Source organism: Schistocerca nitens, chromosome 8 (genome assembly GCF_023898315.1).
Source record: "Schistocerca nitens isolate TAMUIC-IGC-003100 chromosome 8, iqSchNite1.1, whole genome shotgun sequence".
Classification (NCBI taxonomy): Eukaryota; Metazoa; Arthropoda; class Insecta; order Orthoptera; family Acrididae; genus Schistocerca; species Schistocerca nitens.
This window is the reverse complement of record NC_064621.1, coordinates 237168777-237181279: the sequence shown is the minus strand read 5'-3', so window position 1 is coordinate 237181279 and position 12503 is coordinate 237168777. Positions and strand designations below refer to the sequence as shown.

Genomic DNA, 12503 nt, shown 5'->3' with positions numbered 1-12503 from the left:
TCGAGTTCTTTAGATGATGCAGGATCTGAATCCCACTACAAATATTTTCGAATCAAAATGTGCTTCAGAAACCGGGAAAACGCAAGATGTGAATGCTTTCATTAGTCCTATGCAAAACGTAGTTGTTTTTGTTGTGTGGCTGGTAGGCTTTCGCGACGTCCTGCATTTTGCCGTCAATGTAATTTTATGTTTATTTTGTTTCTCTTACCGTCTACAGGCGCCGGTGGTTTCATCAAGAAAAATGGGCAGCGTCAGACATAGCTTAGTATCCGCCGGCAAGTTGGCCCTCACCCGGAGTTGCAAAATACATCACGGTAAGTACCGTACTTAATTACTATAATGTTTTCATGAACTGGCTATTCGTAACTTGTACAGCAGAGCTGCAGATGGTTCTCGGTGCACTAGTCGAATGTACCGTGGTGAATGAACTTAATGTAGCGCGCGGTCTTGTACAAGCCTTTCCTGATCGATGCCAGTGGGAGGTCTGCACATATCGTCTTACAGCTGTCTCGTTCAGGTATCTGCAGACATGTTTCCTACGCCATTTTGCAATGTGTTTGGAACCTTGTTCCATATTAAGGTCTGTGACGCACACTGGCAGCAACGGTTCTCGTAGTGTTTTCGCACCGAGAAGCCGCTTACGCACTGAACTTGCAATTTCAACAATGTTTTCGGCTTCTACTGGGTGGCCGATGTTTCCAGCATGTTTCGAAACACACAAACGGCTGTCCGTGGCAGTGTCGGCACAGATCAAACGAAACGTTGTTTCTGGCCAGCTGCCGCACCATCTTCGCTGTGCGGCGCTACTTGTGTTTATATAACTAGTTGTGCTTTTGTTGACAAGTAATGACTTTGTTCCACAACCAGTTGGAATGAAGAAGTTGATAAAAACTCGACAAAACACACATTCATCTAGATATCTTTTCATTTAGTTACATTTATACAAATCTGTAGAACTTTCACCAGTGATCCAAAAACTTATCTTATTTAAGATACAGCGTATGTTTTCGGTCCACGACGACGACGACGATGACGCCGTTTTCTTCGGTTCTTTGAATCGTAGGGTATTAATAGTGCAGCGCCACACGCCAATATATCGTCCCCGTCACTAGGCATAACGTGACAGACGATGCGAGTGCTATACGAGAATGGTGGTGGGTATGGTGGTATCATCGTCGGTGTTGGCGGCGGCGGTGGCTCGACAAATAGTAAGATATGTAGCAACTGGCACATAGCCTTCTCATATTGAATGGCTCCAGTGGCCACCTGTAGCCAAACATCGCCACCCGACAGACAGATTACTAGCAACAGGGCTACACTCCCTCGCCACAGGAGACACCGGAGAGACGTTTGGAATTTAATGCATGACTTTGGCGTAGATTCTGATGATCAGAAACTGTGCGCCATTACCTCTCCTCCCCTTGCCGGCTAAAAATTGGCGAAGAAAATGTTTTCACCTCGGGGTTTCTAACCGGCTCTCTGGAGTCTATCGCACAATCGTACGTTAGCGACCTTAGCTACGGAGGCGGATGTGTGTCGTGGTAATACACGGGATGTGCATACCGCAGGATAAGTCTGAGTCAAATTCCGAATATACCATTCCTATTTTTCTTCGCTAGTTTTGCCATCATTTGAACGTGGCACTACGAATAGACGTCACGAAGGCCACGAATAGATGTCACGAAGGCCTCTGTTACGAGAAGATAGTTTGATAAGTATCGTAAAAAAACGAAGAAAAAATGTTTCATAAACAACTCCCACTTCTCGACATTCTGTCCTTTGAGGGATATATAGACTCGTAACAGCGATCCTCCAGCTTTGCCATCCATCGGGAAAAAAAGGTTCTGCCAAACTCTGCAAAATACTCGTTCACTGGAATTATCACTTTCTCATTTGATGATTTTTTTTCCCCAGCAACGCAAAGTTTCAAATTAGGATTAGTAAGAAGTCACTTGGGATTAGTTCTTTTGAATAGGGTGAATGAGGAACCAATTCAAAGCCCAGTTCAAACGTTATCGCTGATCTGTGGGATGGTGCAGTACCTAGTCTCTCTTCAGCCAACGCAAGTTACAAACGATCCAACAATGAAGCATAATCGAGTCCAGTTGTCGTTCTGCCTTTTCCAAGTAATCTGTGAGGATTATTCCTCTCGAATCTCAAAAAGCATTAGCTATCACCTTACCAGCTGACAAAATGGTCTTTGTCTTCTTCGGTGCACTTTCACCAGCCTTTGTTCTGACTGCCGTTTTGACTCAGGTGTGTAATGCTGGATGCAGGTTTCATAAACAGTCACAGATCGGCGCAAAAAGTCCTGTGGATTGCGATTAAACACTGTCGGGCATGGTGTTGAGATATTGTCGGATACGCCTTTGGTCGACTGTGAACAATCGCAGCACCTGCCTCGCACATAGCTCTTCACGGCCAATTCTCCGTTCAGGATATTATGCACACGCTCAGTCGTGATGATGACAGCTGGACGGCCAGAGTGCGCTTAGTCTTCGTTGCTTGTCCAACCAATTAAATTCACTAACGCAAAAGTAAATGGTCTTCAGTGATGGAGCAGAGCCCGCATGAACTTTACCCAATTCTGTTTTGATCTATGCAGCAGTCCAATCCTTCAAATGAAAATGTTGAATAACAGCATGAAATTCGACTTCCCTCAATTTTCATTCGCAACCGACAAATTGACAAATGCAGACGACTGTCAACAAAGAACCATACGCTTTAAGTTTCCCCGACTCACTGCCTTGCCTTGCTATAGACGAACTGTTAAATTTTAACTACAAAGTAGTAGAAATTTCGATATACAATTGTAAGCAATGCTTTCCTTAACTTTTCTTATGAAAAGGTTTAGTCCCTGAGATTCCAGTATCAGATCATGTCAGCATTCATTTTTGTACATGTAATCTTTTCCTCAGGAAATGTTTGATATTGATTTGCAGTAGTACGCGTACAACGATTCGCTGAGTGGTCAACATCCTCGTAGTTCCTTCTGTCGCAGTGAATTTTTACTAAATAGAAATATAAAAGCATTTTAATCATGCAGAGGAACAAAATTACTTTAGATGTGTATCCAGCACAATGGTCCAATTTCAAGTCGTGAACGAAATTGTAAAACGAGGCAGTGAGCGTGAATTTATGAGTTTGCTTATGATTAATAGAAGTTGACTTATCTTAAAAAAGGAAAAAAAATTTGCTAACAATCTTTGAGAGGTAGGTTAATATCCTGAAGAGTGTGTCATTGCTTTCATGTTAGACTTCATCAGGCTAACGAGAAATCCAGAAATGAAAGGGGAATCAAGAAAAGGAAAATAAACTATAATGAGATTAAAATAGTAAACAACGAACACCTCACAAAAAACTGTACACATTGACGGAGAATTCATAATATCAGTTTTTGTGATGGAGTTGAAAAGAGTGGTCCGAAGGACAGAAGAAGAATTAAGTAGAAGAGTAAAAATCTGCAGTAGTAATCAACAGCGTAATTGTTGCAATTGGAGCTCGAGCACCGCGTATTTTATGGCCCATAAACGACTTAGAAGTTACTATGCAGCTGTCTGTAGTACCACTCTCCGCAACCGATGTTGGTGACACACGCTTGGACATTGTTAGCAAAAGGTAAGCCGTGCTTAAACTCGGTTTACCTTTTGCTGACACCTAATATTCACTCCATTGAAGTAGTGATAGGTGGAAAAGCTTACGAGACACAAGGAAAAAAGGATAAATCGTGAGATGGTACAATTATTGTTGGGTGTGCTACAAGTATACTTGGAGCTAAGATGTTACAATTATTGTGGTTGGTCTACTAAAAATATACTTGATCGGAGCTAGTGATCTTTCGTGTAGTATAGTATAGACATCATTTTCTTATCTCATGTCATGATGTGACCTTGGCTAATTACTGCTGTCCGTGACACAGGGTAAAATTTTTGGTGAGTGACGTTTATAGCAACACACGCCACAATCGCAGCAATGGAAAAGTGTCGACCTGCCGAATAATTTTGGAAATGCTATGTCCCTTCTTTCTAGGTCATATTATGTTGCCCCCGTGAGTTTAGTTTGTCATTAACAGCCGATTATGTCTTCTTATGAAGTTAAGACACTACTCAGCCTGGTCCGTGCATTCGTAAGCCGTTTAATGTTACTTGATCATTTCATGGGCACTTCACTCTATCAGCCTCGTTACAACTCTACGTTAATACCTAGATTTGGCGACACATTTACACTGATCTGAAAGGGTAACATGTCGCATTCTAGAAATCAAATCACTTCCCTCCATGTTCTTAGACGGACTTTAGTGTGTGCAGTTAATACTATAGTTTCCTCGGAAACATCCATTGCGATTCCAATCCACTCACGCGCGAAATGTTTTTCAGTATCCATCTACCTGTTGTGAGGTTTCAGAGTTCGTAATTTCGCGATAAGTAAGTTTCTTAGCATTCGGAAGACTATTTTTTTTTTAGATGCAAGTTTCGTTGGGGTTTCATTACAGTTGTAAAGGCAAACTATATTATTTGAGGAGTTGTTTCTTGAAGTATGATTTTCCTGGGGCTATCGCTACACGAATACTTGTAACATCTTTGACGCCATTTCATTTATATCAAACTTACGACGTGCTCAGCTTACGGCGTGTAAATTATGCTGGAAATAATATTTTGAATCGATGTAATAGTCTTATTTTATTTGGTTCGCTTCTGTTTGTCCGCCGAAAGTGACAGTGGGATGACACTAGTATTTCAATAGCCAAATAATAATAAAAAGATTCTTGACAGTACCAATATTTGTTGATCCTCGCACGACATGCTTGCATAAACTGGGATTTGTTAAATTACCGTGCATCATTGTTTTAAAACTGCCAGTCTTTGTGAACGTGTTCTGTGGCCTCATTCTACTTTGGAGTACTGGTTAGATTGCGACGGGGTCGACTGCGTGGGAGTGAGCATGTGGCAGCGTGCCAGCCGGGGCGAGCCGAGTGCATTAACCAGTCGCGCACAGTTGCTCACGAAGTTGGACGCTATCAACAACTCAAGCGTTCGTACTTTAACGTGGGCAATCACGAATTCTCACCCATCCGTTTCTTACTTCCTGTCCCCATTCTCTGTGTTATACAAATGCATTCACCCTTCTTCGACTGATTTTCCTTCCAATTTGAAAGTACGTACAAAAATCCTACTTCTAAACCATCTTTAAGTAGCAAAAGTTATTTCGAAACTGGTACTTATTCAGAAGTAATATAAATCTTTAGAAAACTCATTTGATTTTAATGCAAGACTCTTCCAAAGAATACCGTGAATCCAGAATGAGATTTTCACACTGCAGCGGAGTGTGCGCTGATATGAAACTTCCTGGCAGATTAAAACTGTGCAGGACCGAGACTCGAACTAGGGTCCCGAGTTAGAGTCTCGGTCCGGCACACAGTTTTAATCTGCCAGGAAGTTTAATACTGTGAATGTTTTGTTGTGCAACTCTTACTATCAAAATAATTTCCTATACAACATATGCGCCCTCATTTACAAATTCGCTATCATTTTTCGTAATATCTTCTGCCTGTTTTGCATTTGCTCCATTTCACATAAGCAAGAACTCCATTTTTAAATCCTTTGAATAGCGGAAAGAAAAGCCGCAAGGATAACGTTAGCTCACGGGGATTTTTCTGAGAACTTTGATGTCTACTGCAAGCACATAATCACTAGAATCTACTTATGTCATTACTGGAGTTTAATGAAAGAACAAACTATCGGAATTTCCATTCCAAGAGGCAAGTTTAAAGTGCATCTGCAACTAGTCACCGCTCCAGGAGATGTGAAGCTTGTATCTTGTAACACACTGCATCTATCCTTCGTAATTACTTCATTTTGGCGAGGTAGTGTGCCTGAAAGTTCCTTCAGGTACGTATGTCATATCCAGTTGAAGTCACTAATTTAGGATTAGATCCTGTAGAGCTATCAAATTTCACGGATGTTCATTATTGCGTTTTACCCGCTGTTCCAGATAATCCCAGATTTTTTTCTGTGGGATAGAGATCGGGTGATACAGCGGGCCATTCGAAGTACAATACGGACTTGAGTTTTCGTCAAAGTAGGAACGTATGCGTGCTGCTCTGGAAGACACGAGTGTCCACAGCATACTCATCATGAAAGAACGGCAACTCTTGGTCCTGGAATGTTGAATTAAACATCCTGGTTCATTTTCACGGTGACTTGAATGAGTTAGCCGTAAGACAGGATGCGAGAAACACGCCCAAATCTTCTCGGAACCCCCTCCACCGGAACTGCACCTTCCATACTCTGCCGGTTAACGTCTTATTGGACCATTGGTGCACTTGACGCCTCGTATCATTTTAACAGGCTTAGTAGCGACTCTTCGGACCACTTTACACGCCTCTACTCCGCGGCTGTCCATGTGTTCTTGGCCAGCCGAAAATGTGCACCTGTGAGCAGTGCCCATTTGCGTGATACCCATCTCCAGAGATCCTTTGCATGTAGTTACCTTGGCAGTCTTTGCTCGGAATCTGGTTGAGATGGTCTTGCGTTACCTGACAGCAATTGCTGTCGGGTTTGAAATTGTTTGTCATTGACAGTGACACTCGTCTCCTTGTGCCTGTCGGTTAGGATCTTTTTAAATCACTGTTCTTATGGCGTATTAGATGGCTGCGAGTGGTACACCTTTCTTGTAGACACTATAATACGCAAACTGGATAGATTCACACACAGTGTGCTCATCGCCATGTCCAAATACGGTAGCCGCATTTTGCGATTCTGTCATGTCTTCACGTTAACCTATTTCACTGCGCCAGTTCTATACAACCGAGTGGCACTTCACTGCCATGGCTTACATCTGCGATGAAGGGTTACGTGACGGCTTGGCATCAGTTCTACTTCGCCTACGGCTTTCCAAAGCGGCCAGTGTGTTCTTTTATCTTTTTGCCGTGAACTTACTTCCAATGAGGTGATAAATCATTTTCTTCTTCTTCTTCTTCTTCCGCTTCTCCTCTCAAAATGCTAAGCCTCATCTCTACAGCCATAGCTTCCTCTCTGTGGCTGTCCTCTTCATCTCCATGTATGAAAAATAGCACATCTCATTGGATTCTACTCTCTTCTCTCATTCTCACTGGTTAGTGGCAACTTTTTTTTTGTTCTTCTTTGTTATCAGATAAATGTAATGTGCCGAGTAACTGCTCATCTTTTCACTCCTCGCATAGACGGCAAGAAGTGTTGCCCTCGACGGTCCATTGGCCTTGACATGCCTTAATCCTGCAGCGTACCTGTTCGGCCTTGGTATGTTTTTCGGTGTCAGTAGCACATACAGGTAAAGGTAGGTAGACGCTGGTGGCCTTCTCATGTGCGGATGGAGATGTACTAGATACTATACTGTTTTTGATGACCAACTGTTTAATTATGAAGCTGGTATCTGTGCAGATATCATTGGTGAACTTGGAGCTCTCGAAGAATGAAGCTACAATTAAATCTAGACCTTTCGCTCTTTGCTCTATTACGAGTGTATAAAGTCGCAGTTGCTTTGTGTTGCTCCTGCTGTTCATGTTCTTTTATCTCTTGCGCGAAAGATGGAGTGCATTTTTCCTTTTTTTTTGCCATGCTTGCTTCATTTTCGTGGATCTGGATGGTGCTAGCTACCTCATGCTACTTTTAAGTTGGTTATAAGGCAACACACACTATTTAAATGCGATGTTTGCTTCCCTGATGAGGCCACAATATTTCAGTGCAGGCTGGGTACTGCGTACTCTGTCAGCAGCTTAAATAGAGAATGACCCAAAAGTCCGTTAACATTTGAAAATGGACTAACTCACAGAATAATGTAGATAGAGAGGTAAACATATACAAACGTGCGTAAAATGACGTGGGGTTTCATTGAAACCAAAAAAGAGCGCAAAGCTAACCAACGGATGGCTCTGAACAGCAACAAGCTAGTGACACCGCATGAGAATCGTGTATAAAATGAGCCCAGTGAGAGGTTGAGTCAGATAATCCCCATCCTGGCTGATAAACACCTGCTGGAAGGTACGTCTATTATACAGGATGGCGCTCCACCCCATACTGCTTGCACATGCGAAAGAACTCCCGCACACAGTGTTTGATGAGGATCGTGTGCTTGGCCTCCCAGGTGCCAGGGTCTGAATCAGAGGCTGAGACGGTTCTGCGACCATGTGGGCTGCAGATTCCTCGACTTGCGCCATAGGGTGGTGGGGTTTCGGGTTCCGCTGGATAGGTCAGGAGTCCACTACACGCAACAAGCGGCTACACGGGTAGCAGGGGTTGTGTGGCGTGGGCTGGGCGGTTTTTTAGGTTAGATGGCCTTGGGCAAGTACAGAAAGGGCAACAGCCTCAACGGGTGCGGGGCAAAGTCAGGACATGCGGGGACCAAGCAGCAATCGGTATTGTAATTGTCAACTGTCGAAGCTGCGTTGGTAAAGTACCGGAACTTCAAGCGCTGATAGAAGCACCGAAGCTGAAATCGTTATAGGTACAGAAAGCTGGCTGAAGCCAGAGATAAATTCTGCCGAAATTTTTACAAAGGTACAGACGGTGTTTAGAAAGGATAGATTGCATGCAACCGGTGGTGGGGTGTTCGTTGCTGTTAGTAGTAGTTTATCCTGTAGTGAAGTAGAAGTGGATAGTTCCTGTGAATTATTATGGGTGGAGGTTACACTCAACAACCGAGCTAGGTTCATAATTGTCTCCTTTTACCGACCTCCCGACTCAGCAGCATTAGTGGCAGAATAACTGAGAGAAAATTTGGAATACATTTCACATAAATTTTCTCAGCATGTTATAGTCTTAGGTGGAGATTTCAATTTACCAGATATAGACTGGGACACTCAGATGTTTAGGACGGGTGGTAGGGACAGAGCATCGAGTGACATTATACTGAGTGCACTATCCGAAAATTACCTCGAGCAGTTAAACAGAGAACCGACTCGTGGAGATAACATCTTGGACCTACTGATAACAAACAGACCCGAACTTTTCGACTCTGTATGTGCAGAACAGGGAATCAGTGATCATAAGGCCGTTTCAGCATCCCTGAATATGGAAGTTAATAGGAATACAAAAAAAGGGAGGAAGGTTTATCTGTTTAGCAAGAGTAATAGAAGGCAGATTTCAGGCTACCAAACAGATCAAAACGAAAATTTCTGTTCCGACACTGACAATGTTGAGTGTTTATGGAAAAAGTTCAAGGCAATTGTAAAATGCGTTTTAGACAGGTACGTGCCGAGTAAAACTGTGAGGGACGGGAAAAACCCACCGTGGTACAACAACAAAGTTAGGAAACTACTGCGAAAGCAAAGAGAGCTTCACTCCAAGTTTAAACGCAGCCAAAACCTCTCAGACAAACAGAAGCTAAACGATGTCAAAGTTAGCGTAAGGAGGGCTATGCGTGAAGCGTTCAGTGAATTCGAAAGTAAAATTCTATGTACCGACTTGACAGAAAATCCTAGGAAGTTCTAGTCTTACGTTAAATCAGTAAGTGGCTCGAAACAGCATATCCAGACACTCCGGGATGATGATGGCATTGAAACAGAGGATGACACGCGTAAAGCTGAAATACTAAACACCTTTTTCCAAAGCTGTTTCACAGAGGAAGACCGCACTGCAGTTCCTTCTCTAAATCCTCGCACAAACGAAAAAATGGCTGACATCGAAATAAGTGTCCAAGGAATAGAAAAGCAACTGAAATCACTCAACAGAGGAAAGTCCACTGGACCTGACGGGATACCAATTCGACTCTACACAGAGTACGCGAAAGAACTTGCCCCCCTTCTAACAGCCGTGTACCGCAAGTCTCTAGAGGAACGGAGGGTTCCAAATGATTGGAAAAGAGCACAGGTAGTCCCAGTCTTCAAGAAGGGTCGTCGAGCAGATGCGCAAAACTATAGACCTATATCTCTGACGTCGATCTGTTGTAGAATTTTAGAACATGTTTTTTGTTCGAGTATCATGTCGTTTTTGGAAACCCAGAATCTACTCTGTAGGAGTGAACACGGATTCCGTAAACAGCGATCGTGTGAGACCCAACTCGCTTTATTTGTTCACGAGACACAGAAAATATTAGATACTGGCTCCCAGGTAGATGCTATTTTTCTTGACTTCCGGAAGGCGTTCGATACAGTTCCGCACTGTCGCCTGATAAACAAAGTAAGAGCCTACGGAATATCAGACCAGCTGTGTGGCTGGATTGAAGAGTTTTTAGCAAACAGAACACAGCATGTTGTTATCAATGGAGAGACGTCTACAGACGTTAAAGTAACCTCTGGCGTGCGACAGGGGAGTGTTATGGGACCATTGCTTTTCACAATATATACAAATGACCTAGTAGATAGTGTCGGAAGTTCCATGCGGCTTTTCGCGGATGATGCTGTAGTATACAGAGAAGTTGCAGCGTTAGAAAATTGTAGCGAAATGCAGGAAGATCTGCAGCGGATAGGCACTTGGTGCAGGGAGTGGCAACTGTCCCTTAACATAGACAAATGTAATGTATTGCGAATACACAGAAAGAAGGATCCTTTATTGTATGATTATATGATAGCGGAACAAACACTGGTAGCAGTTACTTCTGTAAAATATCTGGGAGTATGCGTGCGGAACGATTTGAAGTGGAATGATCATATAAAATTAATTGTTGGTAAGGCGAGTACCAGGTTGAGATTCATTGTGAGAGTGCTTAGAAAATGTAGTCCATCAACAAAGGAGGTGGCTTACAAAACACTCGTTCGGCCTATACTTGAGTATTGCTCATCAGTGTGGGATCCGTACCAGATCGGGTTGACGGAGGAGATAGAGAAGATCCAAAGAAGAGCGGCGCGTTTCGTCACAGGGTTATTTGGTAACCGTGATAGCGTTATGGAGATGTTTAATACACTCAAGTGGCAGACTCTGCAAGAGAGGCGCTCTGCATCGCGGTGTTGCTTGCTCGCCAGGTTTCGAGAGGGTGCGTTTCTGGATGAGGTATCGAATATATTGCTTCCCCCTACTTATACCTCCCGAGGAGATCACGAATGTAAAAATTAGAGAGATTAGAGCGCGCACGGAGGCTTTCAGACAGTCGTTCTTCCCGCGAACCATACGCGACTGGAACAGGAAAGGGAGGTAATGACAGTGGCACGTAAAGTGCCCTCCTTCCCACACCGTTGGGTGGCTTGCGGAGTATAAATGTAGATGTAGATGCCCCAGACCTCAGTCCCTATTATTATTGGTTTTGGGTTTACCTGAAGTTGCAAGTCTACCGCGATCGCCCGACCTCATTATTGATTACTAAAAAGACAACATCCGACCGCAATTTCTCACCATACTTACAGATAGGCTTCATAGTATTATTCGCAAAATTGCCTTCGGCTCCAGGTTGATGAATGACGGCCTACATGTTGAGCATTTGTTATAAAGAACATCGCCTTTGCTAATAATCAGTTGTTATCCTAATTATTCCTTCTGTATCAAATGAAGCTCCGCCTGTTTATTTTTTTGCGCTTTTCGTTTCAATGAAACCAAAGTCATTTCAAGCGTCTGTTTCAGGTTTTTCTTCTCTACCTACATTATCCCGTGAAGTACTGAATTTTCAAATGTTACTGACTTTTGTGTCACCTTGCACTTTTTTATAATTTTAGTGAATCATTCCCTTTAATATTAGCATCTGGGGCTTATTCTACTATAATTTGTATCTGTCGTCGGTTCAACGAATTGAGACACGAGGACGCCAAATAACAGCATACGGTCTTCATGTTGGGAGTTCACGAAGGAGGTGCAGTACTGCTGCATTTAGTAACATCTCGGGGTTGGATCGGTGTTGGTCCAACATTTCGCTGGAAGGTATTCATGCCTAACACTTCATTCAGTGGGTACCGCGTAGTCTTATCGTAAAAGTTCTATATTTAGAGTTTAGCAGATGGAATACTGAGTTTTAATTCTTGGACATTAGGTCTGTAGCCATCGTTCTTAATGGAAGCTGTACCCAATTTACTCAGACGAAATGAGACGAAATGGCAGTAGTATGGACGTTCCCCTACGAAGCTCGTCCAATAGGACATTGTAGAACGATGATCTTTCTATGCTAAAAAGCGCTTGGTCACAGGGCGAACAAGATATGGGTAGATTTTTAATAAAATAGTTCCGAATCGACACATGGGCATCAATCATAGAGCACAGATCGTTCCCCTCCTCACTCCCCTCCACCGGGGATTATTCCTCTCTTTTCTCAAACGCAGTAGAGTGCATCATGGGCAGAATAAAAACACTAATCTGGGACTGCGAAGGTTAGTCTTGAAGTTTTAATTCTCTGAAAAAAAAAAGGCTGTCCTGATGGTCGAGTAGTAAAGAGCGTCCCTAGAGGAAAAAAAAAAGTTGTGGTGTGAATACCGGTTAGGCCTTGGAAATTTTCAGTCGGCCTTTAATCTTGCTTTTACCTTTCACCGATGTGAGAAGTCTACAGGAACGACACGTGTTTCGGATTCCACGTCAAACTATAGGTCTCCTTTGCCTGGTTGGTTAACT

The 12503-nt window shown here is 43.1% G+C and overlaps 1 protein-coding gene across 1 annotated transcript in view; it reads left to right on the top strand.

The window, feature by feature from the left end:
- The first annotated feature begins 1129 nt into the window (after positions 1-1129).
- LOC126199497 (ATP-dependent Clp protease ATP-binding subunit clpX-like, mitochondrial) overlaps positions 1130-12503 on the top strand; it is a 116313-nt gene continuing 104939 nt past the window's right edge. The window contains exon 1 of the mRNA XM_049936419.1: positions 1130-1208. Coding sequence (XP_049792376.1) covers positions 1130-1208 — 79 coding nt within the window. The remainder of the gene's footprint in view (positions 1209-12503) is intronic.